Here is a 22,916-nt window from a genome sequence, read left to right as displayed (position 1 = left end):
TCATCAACGTGTCCTTTGATTTTACACAATCAACTTTACATCAATATTTCGTTTTGGTCTCCTTGACTACCCCACCCCCCATCCCCACCCCCTGCCTGTTCTGCAATGCCTTTACTGACTTTTTGCTCTCCACCACATCTGACAAGCATGTGCTGCTACAGAAACTTTCCTCTACCCTGCTCCCCTTTAGGAAGCCCCACTAAATGATCCTGACTGAGGGGCACTCCAAACAGTGTGAGAGAAGGAGCTGCAGAGACAGAGCGAGATGCAGGACGAGAAAGAAAGGGAGGACAGGAAAAGTTGGTAGATCGTGCTTGAGGGTCAGCAAGAATGCAAGGATAACAACAACACTGGAGCAGTTCGAGCTTGTATGACGGAGAAACAGGAGAAAGCAAAAAGGAAGCAAAGGAAAAGAGCACAGCCAGCCGGCATAGTTTGACTTGTGTAGCGTTGCTTCTAAAGTCTCAGGCAGCCCAGACTACAAACCACAAGGACCAAAATCCTCTCTGCACGCTCTACAACTACAGTATGGACGGTCTGTAAAAAAAAAAGGGGAGAGAGAGAGAGTGCAGTGGAGTTACAAAATAGTTGTTTTGCTTCTTTTGTGGATCGTCTGTGCCCGTCCTCTTCAGCTCATTCAAGCAAAGGCTAAGTTCTGTTAGTAATTAACATTAAAAGTACAATGGGCTTGCAAAATGGAGTATGACATTGATTTCTACAAACATTTTGCTTGGCTCAGAAAGGTAAGTCATACCTCATTTGCATGTCTGCTCTTCATACCGTCACACTGCCTCACAAGTGCACTGTGATTTTTGTTTACTTTGTGGCTTTTCCTATGTGATTACAGTAGCCGTTGCAGATCATTTTGGGGGGGGGGGGGGGGGGGTACGTTTGGTTTGTATGTTGTAGAACAGTCCGGCAGAGAAAGCGTCTTTTGCATCGGAGTGGAGAAAGTTTATGTAGAAAAATTATTTAAAGCAATACAAGCGTGCATATCCAAGTTAAACTACCCAATGCTTAAATAGTTCATACGTCTTCAAAGAGCTTTAACTTATCGAGAGCCATCAGACAGCGTCTTGCTTCTTTTAGGATCTCTTCAGTTATCACTTCCTTCATCAAGACTCAGTTCTTACTGTATGTTACATCAATATAGAACATATTTTCAAAGATACACTTGCTGATCACTTGTTAAATATTACTCACTTGTCTGTAAGGTGAAGACAATTGGCTTGGAAATTGTCAATATAGTAGTGAGATCACTATTCTCAAAGGCACTGAAACAGACTCAAACATACTTTAATCCTGCTTAAATATCCAGATACTAAAAATGCCATCCACAAGTAAAATAATTCATTCAAAGTCCATAAGATACAGATCAAGTGTTTCAAATAAAAATAAAAATAGAAATAGCGTTAGAAAAGAGTGTTTGTTTTATGATGTGACACTGTGCATTGTTCACACCTTTAGAGCCACTGAGTAACTGTTCAGATTCAGTGCTGCACATTAAACCCAAAGTTTCTCTGAGCATTAGTGCATTGCTATGAGTCTACTAATAGTTAATGTTTCCACGATACTGACTGTTTTCCCCATGATGTTTTATTTCAATCATTTGTGAATAAGATGAAGAACTGATTGGACTGGTCTAGGTTTTTGGAAAATTTGCTAAAAAAAAATTATCTGGCACACTACAAGGACAGAAACAATATTTACAGTTTCACTGCCAAAACATAGAGATATGAAAAACAAGAGGACTTGGAAACATGTAAAAAGCAGATGATATTGATCACAAAATGTCTGTAAAGCCACATTGTACTATATTACATATATTACACAGCTGAAATGTGAACTCCTGAAGTTCTGAAGTCTTTCTTACCAGGAGAATTTAAAAAAGCTTAGTAGTATTTTACAATTATTGAAAACCACTTGAGTGGGTTGATCATAATTAGGGCTGCTGCACTACATAATATTTCAATAGCTGTGGTTAAAAAGTGGGTCTTGGTGAAACTGGAGCACACTTGGTTGCATTTCACTTCCTTCGCACACTGGCAGCTCTCTAATAACTCAACCCAGAAGACAGCCCTAAACTCGGGCTGCCGCCAATACTTCATTCCCCCTAATCTTCTGCTATAAAATGTTGTACACAACTTTTAATGCTGGATTACGACCTGCAAATCTCCTCCAGACTCTCCACTCAAACAAAAGAGTGTTTACAGATTTGGAATCTGTGCAGTTGTGTGTGGTCTTGTATTTCTCTTTGTGTGAGGCCAAAAACCTGAGGGGTGGGGGTGCACAGTGATTCAGACACTTATTTGTGAAGGTTCGGGTTATAGCGGGGGCTAGAAAATTCATTCACATAATACGAAGGTGCCACAAAGATAACGACACAAGTCTGCATGTGCTGCTCTGTGTTTCTCTCCATTGTGCCTGAACATTGTGGGACACACTACAAATATGGGGTCCAGAATGCAGGATCCAACATTGGTTTTATATGTTTTTACGTCTAAATATGTGGTTTCATGTTCACAATTGGGTGGTTAGGGTTATGGTCAGCACCCTCTTGTGGTATATGGGGGAAAGAATTTTTAAAATTTTTAATTTGAATATCAGAATATCAGTAGAAAATGCATTTAAATATACAAAGAATTACATTCATATTTGAATCAGATGTATTTGAAAGCGATACAGAGCCACTGTGGTGAGTCTATGTGCTTTTTATTTTTTTTTATAAATGCTATAGCTTTTTTACAATGTGGCTGATAAAAATGGTTAATAAATAGTCTACTTATTGGCAGTAAGGTTATGTCCTTTGTGAACTGTCCATAGGTAATCAGGTAAGCTCCTGCTACAGTGTCAGACAAGAAACACTATATTACTGCAATGGGAATGTCCAAAAAATATAGTACTACAGGTTTGTTTGTGTAATTCATTTTGAAAGTAACAGTTTACCTAATGAGCTTAATCTAGCTGACCTCTTTTCTTCAGGTAAACCTCCATTCAAATACTAACAGTGAGTCGTACCAGGACCGGTTATCACGTCTGGAAGGAGACAAAGAGTCTTTAATTCTGCAGGTGAGACAAGCCACTCCTTGGTTGTAATAATCTGATTGAATCTGACTGAATACAGTATTATCAGCATTATCTCTGTCTAGTGTAAGGTAGTATCGGAAAGGCTGCTGCAGTACCAATGCACTTACCCAGGCATACCTGAGCATCTGTTTGCAAATGAATCGCTTTCATTGCACATGATCCTGCTCAAACAAAAGGAGACATGTGACACCACCTTGTTAGTGGGAACTGCTTTCACACATTTCCTAGTTCACGTATCAGTGTTAGAGGAGAGAGGTGAGGAAAGGCCGGCGAAAGGACAAAGGTAGATCAGGGTGTTGTGCTGTTGCGTAACTGCGTGTTTTTGTACCGCTGCATAGGTGCAGCAACATTTATGAAGTGGATTTAGTGAAGTACAACACTAGAACATCTCGCTTTGTCATGTGATTGTCTGTGTGTGCATGTGTAGGTGTGTGTAATCTTCAGACAGGTTGAAGCAGGTTGTGTGTGTGTGTGTGTGTGTGTGTGTGTGTGTGTGTGTGTGTGTGTGTGTGTGTGTGTGTGTGTGTGTGTGTGTGTGTGTGTGTGTGTGTGTGTGTGTGTGTGTGTGTGTGTGTGTGTGTGTGTGTGTGTGTGTGTGTGTGTGTGCGAGCGAGAGAGGAGGTGCCCTGTTTAGTTGTTTAGGTCTTTCTTAAAAAAAATTAAAAAAAAACACTGTTCCGGAGAAAATCTGTTCCAGTCGGCTGGTTGGACCTGCCTCTTAGCAAGTGATTAGCTATTATGTGGCCTTAATAGATTTGCATTTAACCTGCATTCTGCTGACACTGCTGCAGCCACTGAAGTGTTGCAACCACCTACTGAGGCATAAAGGATCAGTCATGTTGTCTCAAAGGACATTTCTGCAGTGTTTCTTTTGGCACGGATTTAGAAATTTCAACAAAAGGAGCATCAGCGTCTCAGTGAAAATGACTAATTTCCATGAATAGTTCACTGTGAAATAATAGTAAAAGTGGAAAGCGGGAAGTTTTCAGAATCTAGCTCGGCGCAGTCTGCCATCATGAGATAAAGTTTGAATTTAAATGTCAGATAAACAGTTTTCGTTTCCAGTTCTGGGATGAACAAAAAAAAAAAACACACCCTCAAATCTATTATATGTCTTCCCATCTACACGAATGCTTGCAGGTGAGTGTGCTGACAGACCAGGTGGAAGCTCAGGGGGTGAAGATCAGTGACTTACAGACTTCTTTGGTGGAGCATCAGCACAAACTCAACTCCACAGAGGAGATGCTTCAGCAGGTACTCGCACATACTGACCTCAACTCATGATACATTGCACCAGAACATCTTTCCCTCGACCCCCTGCATACCAAAGACTCTCAGGAGTGTGAATGTAACATTGTCAGAAAACTCTGCTTTCCACCAGCAGGCAGGCAGCATTGTGCTCTCAGTACTGTTCTTCCTCTTAATGAAATGTGGCACAGCCTCAGACATTAATCTTTTAAATGTGCCTCTTCCACATGTCCGAGTTTTTCTCATAACACAATGTTAACTGGCGATGAGTTCTGCTTCCTGGCAACAAAAAAAAAGAAATCCTCTCTCAAATTCCAGTGAATCTGGCCGCACATCACCTTGACAACCAAAATATTTAGGAGGTTGAGGCTCATTCCTGGCCGCTGTCTCAGAGTGTGTGTCTGGTGGTTTATGCAGGGCTTGAAAAGTCTGTCTGAGCAGGTGATTGCTGAACCATAAGCCCCACCTCCAACAAGTAAACACAACGTCTGCTCATATTCAGGCCTCTGCAGAAAGACAGAAAGAGGGAGGAGAGGGCAACAGAAAGAGGAAGAAAGTAAGGAAAGAAGGAAGGGAGGAATCATTTAAAAAGGTGGAGAGATGGGAGGGAAAAAAGAAAAGGGGTGGTGCTCCCTGAAGAGTTAGAAGTGTATGTCAACTTTCTGTTGTGTGTGTGCTTTCCACTTCACGTCTGCACCAGCGACTTTATTAAACGACTTAAAGACAACAGAACGGAATGGATATATGAAACAATTAACTACAGAAACTACAGCTCTTTTGAGACTACTGCATCCAATGAAGAACAGACATTTAAGTTTCAAAATGCTGGAGGCAGACACTGGAAGATAAATCAGGTATTACATCTCATTCCTATAACCCGCCTCCTGTAAAAATAATTAAATTGGACTCTTTCACTCTGTTCTGACAGGAATACGTATGTGCTATCTATCTGACGAGTTGTGAACTTAATCCACAACGTGTACTCTCCTGTGCAATGCTGTATGTATTTAGAGTATCAAAGGGCAGCCACGGCTGGTTTCTCGGAGACGTGGTCATTATGAGGCTTTGGACATGAGCCGTAAATCTCTTCCTGGTGACAAAGCTCTAATATTTTCCATGTGGACTATACAAGAAGCCAGCTATTTTTCCAAAGCCAGAGTTTTAAATGGATGTATCCATATGCACAGTTTCTCTTGCCTCAGATGCTCATTTCTGGACTTTAAGTGATTTAGCACCTGACATCAACTAAATTAGTATTACATCTGCCGGCATAGCTTGGCTTCTCTCTGAAGGCTGACAGCCATTCAAGACAAACAGTCACAGCACCGTTTAGCCACATCGTCCCTCCAACACCAGGTTTGACTGGCAGCCATTCACATTCACCGGACAGGAAAATGCACCTGTCAGAGTTATTTTGATGTTCTCTCTATGGATGTTTTACATGCTTTTGCTCCTTCGCTCTCTCTCGCTCTTTCTCTCCCTCTCGCTTTCCCCCCCTACTCTGCTGTGTACTTTGAGTGAGCTGTGAAATAGGCATTATAAATAGTGGTCATGGGTTGTGTATATTTAGCCACTCAAACAGCTTCTCAAACCAGTGTGGTTTGTGTGACGGGACTGTCATTACAGAACTGCTCGCTCGCTGTTCCTCACACTTAATGCTGCTGTTGTTCAGTAAGTATTGTGCCGCGTGTGACACTGAAGGGATAATGTACACACGCGTGTCTGTTTGTGCTGCTTCACACTCTTGCTGCGTGTTGTTGATGACAGGAGCTCCTGCATAGAACGTCACTGGAGAGCCAGAAGCTGGGTCTTATGGGGGAGGTGTCCTACCTGAAACTGAAGCTGGCAGACATGGAGGGAAAACAGGGCCATGGGGCTGAAAGGCAGCACAAAGCGGAGGTAAGACCTCTTACTAGGGCATTATGAAGCTGTTCCTAAAGATTTACACCGTTTGTTTTTTAAAGTCCAGCAAACTGATAATGTTATTCATCCTTAGGTCTTTACAGGTTTTTATATGTCTTTTTTAATGTTAATACAAAAGTTGCCTTGTTGAGTGGTAACATGATTTAATTCATTTGCTCTTTTTAATCACTTGCAGTTTGCTTACTTTCTTACTTTATCTGTTAATCTTTCACTATAAATTTGTAGTGACATGGCAGATTCTAAATTAGCCAATTCATAAATACTTATAATAATGATAATGATAATGATAATGATAATGATAATAAAGATAATAATAATACATTTTATTTATTTGCAGGTACTTTCACAACACTCAAGGTCATCTCACACGAGTTAAAAACAACATAAAAAATGATACAAGATAGGAGGAAACACAGGTACTATAATAAATAAAAAAAATTAAAAAACGTGCAGTTTATACTATATGCGTGTGTACTGTGTATCTAAATAACTTTTCACTGGCGACTATTTGCAAAGAGGAAACTACCATAGCTTCAGAAATTTAGAAGCCTCTAGTTTTCTCAATTCTTTGGTAATTTGAACTTAATTTTGGCAAGAATGATGAGAAAACACACAAAAACCTGTATTGTGTTTTGAATGATCCAACCTTAAAGTGAGCTGCTGATTTAATGGAAGACTATAAACACTTTCTGGGTGGATGGAAGGGAACATTCACCCAGAGCTTGGCTCTGTTGATCCTGCAAATTCAAGAGGAAAAAAATCTCCCTGGGTTTAATGTTTTTGTCAGCCTAAACTGAATCATGTATTTGCTTAGGACTTGTGTGTTAAGTTACCAGCAGATTTCCTGGGCATCCGTTGACCGTATAAATTTTAGAAAGGAAAAGCCGAACGATCACTGGACAGGATACTATAATGTATAGGTTACTGTCAAAACAGTGCTGGTCAAAGACTCTTTGTGTCCTCAGGTTAAAAGAGTTCAAGCACAGCAGAGCTGGCATGATGGATGATGGGCAAAATATGAGTGTGTGTAGGCTTCAACCCAGATAATTTAGTTCTTCGCGGAGGGAAAAAAGGTTGGGGAGGGGGAGGTCATTCTGGAAAACTGATCCACTTCCTAAGTCAAGACATATTTAGAAAAGCATTTTTTCTACACACATTCATTTGTGTATGTTTTTATTCAATGCTGATTGTCTGCCCAGACGAGCAGAAAGAAAAGCCATCAGGTATATTTTCAGATTCTCAAATCTGCTTTCGCAATGTGAAATAATTACTTTCCCTTAAACAGCTGCATGGACTTAAGAAAAGCAGAAAAAAAAAAACAGCATTAAAATGCTTTCCTGGCGTCCCACGTGCCGCTTCTACTACACAAACATGTCCACACACGAGCTTGTTTGTGTGCGCGCGCTCACACACACACACACACACACACACACACACACACACACACACACACACACACACACACACACACACACACACACACACACACACACACACACACACACACACACACACACACACACACACACACACACACACACAATGTGTGGATGCCTCTTTGCTGTGGAGCCAGTAAGCTCATAGTTAAATTTAGAGGCAGAGGCACTCCGTCTCATCTGTCATATCCGCTGTACGGACCCCAAGTGAGACTTCCTCTGTCCACAGTCCGAGCATAACTCGGCTGCTGTTTATACTTTTTCTGAGGGAACATGGGCAAGGTTCACCTCCAGAAGATGGCAAGAGAAAACATATCCTTGCTCTTGCAGCAACTGAAAGGTATCAGCACAAACTACCAGAGAAGTCAAGAATTTTGCTCAGGAACATAATGTTGGTCGGGTGTGTAACAACATCTTTGCTACTAAATAATGTGTGTTTGACTTTGTCTAATAAAAGTGAGTCTGAATGAGATGAGCCAAAGACTTTTATTTTGTAAAACGGGGTCATATGTGTTCAGACTCACGACCAACCAAAAACTTTTTTAGGATAGAAAATGATAGAATATCGCCATGGCTTGGAAGGGAAAACTATTATTCAAACTCGCACAGATATGCAAATTCATTTCAGTTTTTCTTTCTTTTTTTCTGAACATTTCTCTCAATTCTCTCTCCCTCATTTGCCAGACGGTAGTAAATTTTATTAGTGAGCTGCAGGAGCAGATGTGTCAGTTTCAAAAGGAGATTAATAGCAAGATCCAGGAGAAAAAGGCTTTGGAGAGCCCGGTTGACAGCAAGCCTCCAGTGACCTGCCCCACGGAGTCTGCAGACAGCCGGGACTCAAACCCGGGGGTGTCCTGTGACAGGACCTCAGGGGGGATGCACAAACTAGAAGAGGCTCCAGACGGGTCTGATGGGGACACACACAGCCTGGAAGAGAGTAGCTCAGATGAAGAGCCTCAGGATCACCATGGAGGAGAAAGTGTAGGCACAGCCTGCCTGCATGACTTCTAATCTTGTGCACAGCATGGGTTGCTTCACCTTGGTGTGTTTAGATGGTTTCGATGCTCAGCTGGGCTTCATGCCACTGTTAAATTTAGTCCTTCTGCTTGAAAAAGAAGGAAACTTTATTTGTTACAAGCCAGTGTGTGACAACAAAAATGCATCTTGTGCCGTGTGACATTTTGTGGAGTTTAAAAGATCATGAGCCATTGGCTCATATCAGCTGGATATGCTGAGACAAGCTAATTTTGTACACATTGTGTTTTAGGGCTTACTAAAGGAGCTCCGTATTCTTAAGGACAAAGTGGAGCACCTGGAAGATGAGAAGTTACAGTATGAGAAGAAACTCAAAGCAACAAAGGTAATAGAATGATTCTGCATGGTGTGTACACTTTGCAGTGCACCATCAGCACCACTCCACTTTCCAAAATGTTGTCCAATCCTATACTCCAGACAGTTTTTTGACTCATTCTCTTTTGCACGTGTTCATGTATTCACACATTCGCACGCACGCACGCACACACACACACACACACACACACACATTTTACAGAAGTCTAAGAACTGTTATATTTTGTGATTTTGTAATGAACAGATTTAAAAATCGCTCGGTAATGAAGTACTTTTGTACTTTGGTGTGACCTCATAGCATGAACTTCTTGGACTTACTTCATTGTTACACTTCCTTCATAGTAGCCCTCTTTTATTATATTAATATTACAACATACATAAGTTATGATATGTTTTATTTCTCTTTAATTTCTTTTCCTTGTTCTATTACTTACCCCATTATCATTTACTCAACAGTACTATACTACAAGTAGTTAGATTTTAAAGCCGTGTCTTGGAGAGATGAACAAGCTATCTAGAACTTTTTATCATAATTGGAAACAATTAATGTGGCCTGTGTCTGCCTTGAAGTACTGTATAAGGTGCCTAATGAAAAATGCCCAGTCAAAAGTCACGGACGTCATATACGTATACACTTGTACATATGCTGATGTTTGCTGTGTCACTTTTAACATTCAAACTAAATGATAAACTGTTGGCTTGTCAACATGTGTCCATGTTGATGAGGATGAGGTTTCAAGATACGCGAAGTAATTTGCCATAAATATCAAATAATCTTAGTTTTCAGAAAACTGTAGGATTTGATCACGTTTCTGCAGATGTGATCTGTAATTTCAAAATGAACACATTCTACATCTGGGCATATCTTTCCCAATACGCCTAAATGTGGTCATAACGCTAACAAGGAGAGTGAAGGATAACTTTACCCAAGTCATAAAAAGAGACCGCGTCAATCCAAAGGTTTTTTCCAGTTAGTTGTTCCTGGTAAAACCCAAAAGGAAGTGACCAAAGGGGCATCCTAACCTGAACTGGCTCTTCTTAATTGGGAGGTGGCTTTACTTTGAGTCCCTCCTGGATTGTCAAACTAATCACTGTCACAATGATAGACACCCACCGTCATAGGAAGCTGCTGTGTTCTGATCTCATTCTTACTGTCATGACCACATTTCATGGACAGACGTGAAGATGGGCATTTGGACTGAACTCGTATCACTCAGTTCGCTACCATTCACAAATATATAGTTTCCCATCCCACCTGAGGAAGTTATGCCATCTTTTTCCATGATAAGCTCAGACTTGGCTAAGCTGATCTGCAGTCCTACTACTTTACACTCAGCAGGGAACCATTCCAGAGTATGTTAACTCTAACCCCTGTCCTCAACAGTAGCTCTGGCACCCAATTCTTCCATATCAGCAAAACATATGTATCAATCTCTGCTTCCAAGATAATCTGCAAAATAAACCTCCATTGTTGCTCTTTAGTGTGAGTTTTAACAATATGTCCAAGACGCTTTCTCCAGTCACAGAGGCTTCCAGGCTTTAAACTTTTTAGGTGTATTTCATTCATGGGGTATTGCCACCAAGACGTTTTTTCCGGCTTTGTTGATGACTCCATCAATCAAGTTAAGAAAACATTCATGCACTTTGGAATAACTGCCTATAATGAGAATAAAATTTGCCAGCAAGGTTTTGTTCTTGTACATTTTGAACAAATTAGTGGAAAGCAGTGTTTTTAGCAAGTACAAAAGACCATTGATATTTGAGAAGAAAAACAGTTTTTTCTCCACAAAAGAGTAAGAACACGCTGGAAAACAGATCAGCCTGAACTCCACTTTATTGCCATCTGTGTGTGTTCCTTCTGCAACTTACTTCAAAACAAGCTATAAACTCCGGACACCAGCCATTTGCTACTTTAAAATTCACTGCAGCTTTGTTGCTGGTGATTCATCTGTGAACACTGCTGAGAAAAGAGTGTCTTATGATTTGCTTCTCAAGTAAGGACATGCGTAGAGACTTATAATTGAAACACAACTACTCACTATATTCTGTGTAATAGTTTTTTAGGCGTGACCACCTTCAATAAGACATGTGTTGGCACATACAGTGCACTAGTGCAGAAATACCTTTCCTTTCCTGCAAAATTCCTGAGTGTATTTGTTACCCACAGGCAGAGATCAGCAGCCTTCAGCAGCTCCTGCTCACTAAGAACACAGAAATTGAGAGTTTGCACACTCAGCTGATGGCCAGACCCTCTCTACCCACCGAGAGCACAGAGAGAGGTAAGAAAAGCACCAAACACCCGGCCGTTAGTCAACCTGTCAACAACAACCTCCATCTCTGACATGCCCAAACTGATAGGTGGCACTGTTAATGACTGTCGATTGGATTAAATAACTTTCAGTTAAGAAGTGTGGGAAAAGTCTGCCATGGCCCCTTAAAAACTGTCTGTGTGTGTCTCTTTCTCTCAGAGATGTACAGGAGGAGGCTAAACACCAAATGTAAGCCTAAAGAAAGCTTAATAATAGTCACTTTAAATCAACTGACTATGTCTATTTTTTATCTCCTATATATTGCCTTTGATTTATTTTCCTGATCTCTAGTTTTAGGGATTGCTTTGAAAATCATCAACTAATGTCGGAAATTACTTGATCTCTGTGCTCTTGAGCTTATTTGTGGATGACTGTAGGAATAATGTCTTCTTTGTTCATAATTGTATTTATCATAAACCACTTTTCTGGGATAGTTGTTTTGTGTAATCATTCTCACTCGCTTGTATGTCTGCAATTGTCACTTAGTGTTCCGGACCATGAGCCCCAATATAGAAATGCTGACATGACCTAAAGATATGATTGGCGGATAAAAACGGCTTGGTTAAATCTAAAAATACATGGTTTATATATTACTCTGGTGGGGAATAAAATTACAACAAGCTTCGATTGACTTTTCACTCTCCCCTTTTTCAGAATGAATGCATCCAAGTAAATATTTCTATTTGAATTTCCTTCTTTTAGATCAAGAACTACAGAAGCTGAAAAGTGGAATGAAATCACTAATAGCTGCTAATGATGAAAAGGTATGTTATGAGTGACCTGGAAGCCCAGCCCTCCTCTTCCCAGTCATAACAGCGATCTGTGATTATGCAGTTCAGATCAAAGCGAGTGGTGTCCTAATTCTAGTAGAATACGAAGTTACTCACTGGCCTGTATGTGGACATGCTGTCGTACTGCCAAAAGACCTAGAAAGTAATGTTTTTTTTTTAAGTTGTCATTTCTCAGAGGCCCCACCCTCCAACCATTTATAGCACAGAGGGGCTTTTGTATTCTCTCATCCAGTCTATCTTGAACTTTAAAGACTTACAGACACAGGCCTACATGTGGCACTCAAGTGAAGACACACACACACACACACACACACACACACACACACACACACACACACACACACACACACACACACACACACACGTGTGTGCACACCCCCAAGGCGAACCATTTCAGGCAAAGCCACACATAAGTAGGCCTCATTCTGCCAAGCCTAATTTTGGAGTGAGCTACATTAAGAGAACCATGGCGAAACCAGGCATGGGCACCACTTCAAAAAACACACACTCCACACAGCTGGTGACCACAACTAAGTATTGCAGCGAGGCCTGTCAATCCCCTCCCTATCCAATACTTTGATGTAAAGGCCATATGGCGAGGGAGAAATGTTTATGCGACATATCGGTCAGTAACAGAGAAAGACGAGCAGTCAGTGTGTCTGTTCCTGAACCTTAGATAAACATCTTAATTGAGTTGTTTTCGTTTGACCTGGAGCCCATACTCCTCTGCTGTCTGCAGGACCGGCGTATTGAGGAGCTCACTCTGCTCCTGAATCAATGCAGGCAGTTCAGAGAGGTCACTCACATCACAAGGCAAGGTAACCAGCTCATTCGTTATCGTCGCACTTCTTTTTCTGACGTATACCACCCGCTCCAGCAGAAAACTACATGTCTTTCCCCGTCACTTTAGCTCCACCCGCTGTTCGATTGTTGTCAAACGGTAGGAGTCTGTCCAGCAGCAGTGAGGAAGAAGAGCAAGGCATGATGAAGAGTGCTGACTCAGCCAGCGCAAAATCCGAGGATCTGAAATCCGAGGTGGGAGCAAACAAGATGAACCGTGCTAGTCTGTTCAAAGGTTATACAAACTATTTTGTTTTAAACTGCATTTTTTTCCCCGAACAGGTTTCAACAAACAGTTCGTCCTCCCAGCAAACATCTCTTTTATCAGTCCAGAAAGACAGCGACCCCAGGTAGTAAATCAGCTTTTATTTACAGATGATACTGATATTTCTCAAAAGCATTTTACTGATTTATTTGTCTCTTTTATGTCCCAGAATGGATTCACAGACTTTGTCGAGTAGTATGAATGACATAACTAATGAACATCAACAAAAGGTATTATCATTAATTACCTAATTCATACTATTTGCAAGCATCTTACCAATCTTAAGTGTGTGCGTCTTGATTCCTTCCACAGTTTGAAGCCGGAGTGTCAGACTTATTTCAGTTCAGGGGATGGATCGCAGTAGAGCAGAATCAGTCAAACGTTATCAAAGTAAACTATAAATAAAGTCAACTCAAAAATGTTCCTCGTTTTTCAAGTCTAGTACAAAAACAAAATCCTATCTGCCGCAACTTTTGGTTTCACGCCAGTGAAGGCAAAGTGTTGTTGTGTCTGAGAACACGTGACTTCAGCAGCTCTCAGCAGACACATATTCAGAAATTCACCACTCATAGTGTGAGGATTGTGATACTTTTTATGCCAAAACAGATCCACACATGGATGCACTAAAACTTTACTTAAGTGGACTTAAAGTTCCCTTTTAATTTGAATAAACTGAAAGTATGCCTCCTCTGCATAGATACCAAAAATCAGTTATGTCACAAAGTCACACCTCTTTATGGCCACTAATTCAAAGGTTACTCAACATGCTTCCATATTAGAATTATTTCTCTCCAACAGTACATAAAAAAAACTGTATAAGTCTCACGATAATAATAATGACAGAAATAGTGCTTCTTCTGTCCATAAAGTCAAAAGGTAACAACAAAATATGACCTCTCTTTTAAAAGCTTACTTGACAAAAGATGAAATGAAATCAAGTTCTGAATAACTCTTCTGTTTCACACAATTTAAAAAATATATCCTCCAGTTTTTTTCGACATAACGTTTAAACCATAAAACAGCAGTTTCATAAAGATAAATTAGAAGCAATGCAGCTCCTGCACAGCCTTTTAGAGATTACATCACACGCAACAAAGTACCGAGGTACTCTGTGCAAAGTGCCAGACATCTTAGATAAAAGCTCAACACAAGGACTTTTTTTTATAAATTTATGAATATGAAAAAAAAAAACCCACACACCTGAATGGCGACTGACAGGATGAGAAAAGTGAATGTGTCTAGGCGAAAATGCACATTTGGTTACCTGACAAAGTAAAGCACTGATGCTGATGCTACAGTATTTCCATATCAATAAGTGAACTAGGTTTTCATGAAGCATTACAATGCTGCCACCTCCTGTTTAGTTCTGGCTCTCATTGTGATGTCTACTGTCACTGAAACAGTAGACGCATTAGAAACGGCCATTATTTTAATAGAAACATCACATTTAATGTCTTTTCTATTCCTCAGCTTTGGAAGGTCAGGCTGGACTGGAGGCACATGTTTGACACATCTTGTCTAAAGCCTCAACGATGAATACAATTGATAAATACAGTTTTGGCGATAAACATTATGGTGCTCCAATATGTATTTGATGGAATCATAACCTTTTCTTTTGTAACTGTTGATCCAGAGTCTGGGTGACACCAGAAGTCAGACGCTGCCTATGAGTTCCTCCCTGATAGAACAAAATGGGACTGAAGACAGCAACAGTGACAATCAAAGGTCTCCAAATGGAAGTGAAGATGGAGACTCCAGCCAAGGTTAATCCAAATCTATTAATTTACAACTCTGCAGATGTGTGGTTATTTGTGATGTGTGATTAGTGTTTTTGCTTCAATAAGCCTTGATATGGTGGAAGACCAGTCACCGTTTTTTTGTGGACTAGGCCATAGCCTTGTAATTTCCATGAGAGAAGGCAGTATTCATATTTGGACTGAACCGCTCCCCTTTGACCAGATGGCCTCGTTTGGTACGTTTGATCACAGCTAATTGCAGAGGTTCCTGACAGAGCAGATGGATCCTGGGATCTCTCACCGGACACGCCCTTTCAATTCCTCTGAATTCGTCTGCTCCACCCTTCCTCAGCCTGACTGACCAAATTTAACTTTAACTTGACTTTAATTTCTTCCTGCTGTGCTCTGCTGAGGCTCACTGCAGTCTGTATCATAAAGATCACACCTTATAATATGTAGCTAAGATCCTTTGGTGGGGCATTAGCTGTTGAATTATTTGCTGAACTTAATGATGTGTGACCTGTGTGCCTCCACTGAATAGAGTACTGTGAACAGGCAAACCACCCCATGTGCCATGATCATGAAGATTGAGTCTTAAACATACCAAAGTACAGGAAATGGCCAAATCTTTTCATAGATGCCATTCATCAAACATACTTGCTTTGGGAGGGTAACAGTGGTCCTTTGTCTGCTTAAATATCCCTGAGTGAACTGTGAGGTTTAGCTAAGTGAGTGAATCTAAAATGCAATGCATGTAATAAATGCCCCATTGGGGACATGGAAACAATTTGGATCATTTTGTACACGGTAATATTATATTGACCAGGGTTTTTGTAACTGTCATACAGGAAAACTGGAGAAAGCTGATGACAGCACATCAAGTGATAATTCCCCGGTCCATTCGGGGGCTGGCACACAACCAGGCCAGCGAGCTGTTGGCTCACCAGAATACATGAAGAACAACAGGAGCTTCAAGAGACTCTGGGGAAAGTGAGTGTGGAAAATTACACCACTGTATTCAAATTAATCATCACCAAGTAGGCCAAGGAACAGGATATCCTTACAATTAAGAAGCTTCAGCCTTTCATCACAAGTGTATGTTTACTTAAATTAATTTATATAACACACACACACACACACACACACACACACACACACACACACACACACACACACACACACACACACACACACACACACACACACACACACACACACACACACACACACACGTTTGTTGCCTTTTGCTGTCGATGAGAACAGCTGCTGAGCTGCTGTCTCTCTCTGTCCTGTGAGCTTTAATAGACGTCCGCCTGCCTCCATGGTGATTTGTTTCAAGCCCTTAAACACACATCAGCTTACCTTTCTAAGAGATGCATACTGCTCTCTACATGGTGTTACTGTATATCTTCTGTTTTGTGGCTGCTACTTCTCATTGTGACTCATTCATTAATATGTGTCTTTCAAGAACAGCTGTTCTGAAACATTCTGCTTGCAGCTAAAACGTGTACAAATGCAGGACATGATAAGAGATTAACTCGAACAGAGCAAAATAATTTGCTTGCAACACCATTTGACTTCCAAACAACTGATTTAACATCGGCTTTAACTTAAGAGAGAATCAGTTATGAGATTGACCATACAGCTAATTTGCCACAATCCAAAAAGCACATTAATTAAAAAAAACAAAACAAAACAAAACACAATTTCAAATCAAATAGTTATTTTTTTTGGCAAAGTCTTTTTTTTTTTTTGTCTCAGTGCCGATTAAAGTAACAACATAGTAACTTGGAACTAAGTAAAAAAAAAAAAAAGCAACTTGTTCAACACAATTAATAGATAAATGTACACCTACTTATCACACATATAAAACATGCATTAAATCGTAAGTGATGTACAACTTGAATATTTAAGTGCATGTTTATTTCGTATACTTTTGAAGAGTTTAAGTGAATTAAACCAACGGTTTTTTATATTATTATGATTCGTTCTCATGCAGACTTCGAAGAACCCAGTCCGGAGGCCTCCAGGCAGCAGATCTAGACGGTGGTCCGTTTAAAAGAGGAGGTCTACGTGCAACAGCAGGACCCAGACTAACCCGGACCCCTGAATCATATGACAATCCACGGTAACCCTGATCGAGTTTAGCATTCTGACTTATATTTGAAATTGTTCCGTGATAGTTAATCTGATTTAATCTGCTTGCAACCTCTTCCCCTTTAATAAAATAGCCAAAAAGAAGAAGAAAAATGTTTTTTAACCCCTCTATAAATTCCATCAATACTTTTTGGGGAAGAATAACATTGAACCTTGCTAAAATTCTACATTTACAAATTATTTATTTATTCTTTGTTTTTTTTCCCTCTTTCTCCTGCTCAGTGATCTTAATATTCCATTCAGCCAGTGGAGTAAAGAGCAGGTCTGCGGCTGGCTGGACGATTATGGACTTGGTCAGTACGTCAGTCTCTCCAGACAGTGGATAGAAAATGGACAGACTCTTCTTGCTGCTACAGTTCAGGACTTTGAGAAGGTCCGACAATGACATCAATTTGAATTAAACAAACATAAAACTGTTTGCAGTTACACTATATAAATACATGTCTGATGGTGAAAGACATTGAATTTGGGTGAATCACTAATTGAATAGGTATTTTCTTTGTGCCCTCAGGAGATGGGCATGAAGAATCCACTGCACAGGAAGAAGCTGCAGCTTGCTTTGAAGGCATTCACCACTAAAGTTTTTGAGAAATCATCAGAGTTAGATCACATCTGGGTCACCCGTAAGTCCTTCCTACGTGGAAATGTTTGGAGGTCCTCCGGCTTTTTCTTCTCATCAGATGCACAAATAAAGAAACAACAGTTTTGTTTTTTGTTTTTTTACACAAGAATGTGTAAAAAATGTGACTATATATGTCTAAATGCAAATATACACATGTTGGGCAGTTTCCCTTTTGCTTCTTCTTCTTTTAACTTGTTTTTCTTGCATCCCACCTGTTTTTAGTAACATTTTGTTGATCTCTATTTTTTTATTTTTTTTATGTTTGTCTTATTTATTTGTTTTCATTGCTGGTTCTTAAATCAGAATATAACGGTGGGAGGGTCCTATTCTTCTCCTCTTGGCCCCAATTGGTTTTGTCCTGTGTTGTTTGACTTACTGTAATCCAAACTTACCTACAGGTACAAATAAAGGAACCCACCCAAGAGACCAACCTAACATACAAAGCTACCAAAACCTTGACATATTCTCTAAATGACAGCTTACATTGACCATAGTTGGACACTCGACTGCTGATGATGTATGTAACAAGATGCTTGTTTGGTGACTGAATGTGTGATTTGTTTTTAACGCATTCAGGCTGGCTGGACGATATCGGTTTGCCTCAGTATAAAGACCAGTTTCACGAAGCTCGAGTGGACGGTCGGATGATACAATATCTCACAGTGGTAAGACTTCACTACCGGAGAAGTACATTTTGTTTTCTAAAAATGTTGTGTTTCCTATATATATTTTGTTTTACATTAAGGGTGATCTAATACAATACAACATATCAGTAATGTAAGCACAGGAACACAAATGTATACTACAGCAGAGGAAAACCATTCCAGACATATAGTCAGTGTTTATGAAGAACAAGGGGTCCTGGAAATGCAAGATGTGTGCATAATTCCCCAACATGTTTTAAATCAACAGAAGATATCATGCTGCTAATTTCTATTCATTTGTATCACATGGTGAACATGAACTATTTCCACATCAGTTGTGACATTTGGACAAAACCTTTGCACAATACTATATATTTGAAAGCATTTTGCTATTTGCCACGATCCCTTCCCATTAAAGTGTTTCTTTTCCTCTTCACTCAGAACGACCTGTTGACTCTTAAGGTCACCAGCCAGCTGCATCATCTCAGTATTAAATGTGCCATTCATGTCCTTCATGCCAATAAGTTCAACCCAAATTGTCTTCGACGTCGGCCAGGAGAGGAGGTGAGAGAAAAGGGTCAAACAGGAGAGAATGAACTGTGTGAACGTGTTTGATGTTAAATTAGGCTTTGTGTGTACGTTGTACATTGAGAGCTGTGTTGCAGAAAAAGAGAAACTTGTTCAAGAAAAGTGTTTGACCAAGAGCCTCTGGAATGTTGAAAAATGTTGTTATATCAGTTCACCACAAGGTGGAGTCAGAAACAGGAAACATGTTCAAAACCAATACTTTTGCTTCCAAAATAATTCAAGGCTACTTCCTGGTTTATTTTTTTTAAAAATGTCATTTATAGAAGCAAGTGAGAGATGAAATTGAGTGATTACAGGCTGATATTGTTTCTTATTGATTGTCACCAGAATCAGCCCTCTCCCTCGGAGGTGGTGCAGTGGTCTAACCATCGGGTGATGGAGTGGCTGAGAGCAGTGGATCTAGCCGAGTATGCTCCCAATTTACGGGGCAGTGGTGTCCATGGTGGTTTGATTGTATGTACCAGAAACTTCCTACATCATCATGTGGTTTTCATCATTAGGTGGCTCGTGACCAAAATATCTTTCTTTTATTTTAACTTTTGAAGATTTTGGAACCTCGCTTCAGCTCGGAGACTTTGGCCCTGCTCCTAAACATCCCGCCACAGAAGACGTTGCTCCGTCGTCACTTGGCCACCGCCTTCTCGGCCCTGGTGGGTTCTCAGGCCACGCAGGAAAAAAGAGAGTATGGCAATGCCACAGGCCATGTGCCCCTCACCACCACTGCTAAAGTAAAGGTAAAAGGAAGTTTTATTCTGTTCATGTCAACTAAGACCGGTTTTTAACTTCAATTTCAAAACTACCACTTCGGAGTGAGAGAATTCAGAGTTTGCACCCCTTGCTTTAAAGTTTGCATGTTCTTCATGGAGATGCACAGGTTTTCTACAGTTTCCGTTCACAACTGTCAATAATTGTTGAGTGTAAATTCCCAGTAAGTGGCCAGAGTCAGCTGAGATCTACTCAAGTGCTCTGTGAACCTGAGTTAGAAGCATCATGACAGATTGGTGAATAAATTATGTTGACAAAACAAATAGTCTGATTAAATATTTTTGCACAAAGTATTTAACTTCTGTAAAATATTGTTTTGAAACCCTTTGCACCTCCAAAATGGTGGAACAAAATAACACACTTTGTGTCCCCTGTCAAAAAGAACATTCAAGCGTGTGTGTGTGTGTGTGTGTGTGTGTGTGTGTGTGTGTGTGTGTGTGTGTGTGTGTGTGTGTGTGTGTGTGTGTGTGTGTGTGTGTGTGTGTGTGTGTGTGTGTGTGTGTGTGTGTGTGTGTGTCTTAAAAATTCAGCTGTGCAAAAGTCACAAATATCCAAAGTCAATAAACTTCACGATAATCAAGTCCGTTTTTTTTTTTTTTTAATATATTTTCTTGTGAGAGAATTGTATGATTGTCAAATTATAACAAATCGCAGGAGGGTTCAATCATTCAAAATGCTCCGTTGGAGAATTGCCTCAAAATGATTTATTACTGTGTTTCGTGTGTGTTTGCAGCCTAAGAAACTCGGCTTCACCCAATTCAGTCACCTCAGGAAGCGGAAACCTGATGAATCAGCAGACTATATCTGCCCAATAGACAGCGCAGCGCTAACAGCCAATGGAGTTTCTCGCTTTCCCTCATCAACACACCGAGGCCTGAGCCCCAGTCTGGAGAGGCCAACTGAGAGGAAGGAGCAGGTGGCAATTCAAGTTCAATGTAATGATGCCCAACAATAAGTCAATGGACATGACGACTCCACCCTCTTCACTCCCTCCTCATCAAGGAGAACTTTAGATGTCTCCCTACGATCTGCTGGATGGACTGCAAACAAGCTTTATTTAGCAGGCTGTGATGGTGCTGTTATTATTTTAATCAGGTATTACTGAAACAATAATCATCTTAAAACAGTGATTGTAAGTGACATTGTGTATGAAAGCTGCTCTCTGCATTCCGTATCGAGTTGGATTCCGAAGCTTCTTCTATTTTTTTGCTTTTAAAACAATGTATGTTACCGACCATTTTGTACCTAAAATGAGTAGTTTGGTAGATTCAGCGATTGTGTTTTTTGTTGTATAGTGGAATTGTCTGTACAGTTTAATTGATCCACAACAATTACCTTAAGAATACATGTTTCTCGATTAATTTACCGGTAACTACAACTTCTTATCTGCACCTTACACAAGGCTTGTTGGTAAATTGAGTCCAAGCTAAAAAATGTTTCAGTGTGCTTTAATCACAAAGTGTTGGATGTTTTTCTTTTCTTTTTTGGGGGGGGAGACAGACAGACTCAGACACAGTATTTATCACTGCTGCAGTATGTTACTTTACTAAATGTAACTTTGTATTGCACCGGGATTTTATTGATACATGGTGACATTATTCCTGATGGAGCCGATAGCATTCAAAAAAACTGTTGATCTAAGACTGCCCACTACCGGTCATCGACTATAGTTGCACCCAGTGAATTTTCAATCGATTATTTTTTTTTTCATTCAGTTCAGTTTTTAATGACAGAAAACTGACTTGGATTTTGTTCTGATTTAAAGAGTTAATCATATTAAATGTATATGGTATTAATGATATGTTTGTTGTTGACAGCATCACATTAGATTTGGACTCTGTTGACATTGTTGAATGCCTTGATGATGAAGAATATATGATATATTACATATGGCACCTAAAATTAAAAAAAATTATCTACAATCTGATTAAAAATCTGAATTCACAAGAAGTCCAAGAAGTCATGATTCAATTTTTGTTGTTGATCCCTGAAAGATATTGATCATGAAATTAAACGACAGTTTCTAGTCAATGTAATTATCATGTTTTCAAAAGGCAACAAACACAAACAAGCATTGGCTCATTGAGATATTCGAACGCAAAGAGAGAACAAATTTCAGACATTGTCACTGGGAAATTCTATCCATCCTTCCATCTTCAATCCCACTTCATCCTGTTTGGATAGGTCACGAGGTCATCATTTATGTGGATTTAATGTGATTAAATATGCTTGAAAACATATCAACTGATGAAATAGTAAATGTAGAACTGTCCAAGAAAATTTCAAGAGGTAATTTTGAGGGTATTTTTTCGACAGAACAAACTGGCCATGATGAGACTATTACAGACTACAGGACAACACAAGTGCTTTATCTTCAAAACCAAAATGTCACAGACAGAGGCTGGAATTGTCACTATCGGAACTACTGAACGTTTTGCTGAATAACAGAGAATGATTTTTCATACATCAAGTGCGAAAATGAAACTACGGGTCTCTAGCAAAATGACATTCTGTCAAAATGTTTCCATCAATTACCGTGACTGTGGTTAACTAGCAGATGTGGCAGCTGCCAGCTGATCCATTAACCCACATGTAGAAGAACACAGCCTCAATTAGACCAAACACAACAATTAGGGAATGTCTTACCTTTGAATCCTGATCAATGATTACAAATGACAGCTTCATAAATAAATTAGTCCCATTGACAAGTGTGTTACATTACTCAATTGATCCGTGTTGAATGGAGATTAGAGTGAAGCGGGAGAGAGAAATGATACCGTAAAACGTACAGGAGGTCATTCTAGCTCTTTTTTTCCCCTCTTTGATGATTGGTGGTACCAGAGGTTAGGTAGATCGTTCAAGCATCTATTCTGATTTTTAGGGCAACTTTTCACTTTTATTCTCTATATGACAATAAAAAAAAAAAAAGTAGTTTCTACCGTTTATATCCTACAAACTGGCTCAATATTTGTTTTAACCTCTCAGGACTACGACTTGACATGAAAGACTGAACAACCCAGAGAGGAAACGGTGTAAAGTTGAGACTTGAAGGCAACTTTATAATCTGTGGTTATAAAAGGTCTTTTACTGTGAGAGTATTTGTAATTCTGTGTATATTATTTAAGAGTACTGCTGATTGCACTTACTGGGTTTTT

General features: G+C 39.9%; 1 protein-coding gene across 5 annotated transcripts; it reads left to right on the top strand.

The window, feature by feature from the left end:
• Positions 1-134: 134 nt before the first annotated feature.
• ppfibp2a (PPFIA binding protein 2a) lies at positions 135-21,993 on the top strand. 5 transcript variants are annotated; one of them, XM_080458797.1, is made up of 23 exons: positions 135-743; positions 2,983-3,069; positions 4,228-4,341; positions 6,103-6,234; positions 8,379-8,675; positions 8,962-9,054; positions 11,212-11,323; positions 11,513-11,542; positions 12,056-12,117; positions 12,884-12,962; positions 13,055-13,179; positions 13,267-13,334; positions 13,419-13,479; positions 14,883-15,012; positions 15,834-15,975; positions 16,985-17,113; positions 17,365-17,515; positions 17,654-17,765; positions 18,341-18,429; positions 18,850-18,972; positions 19,324-19,449; positions 19,542-19,730; positions 20,495-21,993. In XM_080458797.1, the coding sequence occupies exons 1-23, from the start codon at positions 696-698 to the stop codon at positions 20,714-20,716; spliced, it is 2,721 nt and encodes a 906-aa protein (XP_080314923.1). In that variant the 5' UTR covers positions 135-695; the 3' UTR covers positions 20,717-21,993. The 5 variants fall into 5 exon arrangements, with proteins under 5 accessions (XP_080314923.1, XP_080314925.1, XP_080314924.1 ...); XM_080458799.1 differs by lacking the exon at positions 8,379-8,675; XM_080458798.1 differs by lacking the exon at positions 11,513-11,542.
• The last annotated feature ends 923 nt before the right edge of the window (positions 21,994-22,916 follow it).

The sequence above is a fragment of the Lipophrys pholis genome (genome assembly GCF_963383615.2).
Source record: "Lipophrys pholis genome assembly, chromosome: 2".
In the NCBI taxonomy this organism is placed as follows: Eukaryota; Metazoa; Chordata; class Actinopteri; order Blenniiformes; family Blenniidae; genus Lipophrys; species Lipophrys pholis.
This window is presented reverse-complemented; position numbering and strand designations above follow the sequence as displayed.

Bases quoted from the DNA above. Each gene is read 5' to 3' on its own strand.
- ppfibp2a (XM_080458797.1), top strand. From the start codon at position 696: ATGGAGTATGACATTGATTTCTACAAACATTTTGCTTGGCTCAGAAAG. The intron at 12,118-12,883 runs GTATGTTATGAG...TGCTGTCTGCAG, and splicing joins TAGCTGCTAATGATGAAAAG to GACCGGCGTATTGAGGAGCT. The intron at 13,180-13,266 runs GTGGGAGCAAAC...TTCCCCGAACAG, and splicing joins CCGAGGATCTGAAATCCGAG to GTTTCAACAAACAGTTCGTC.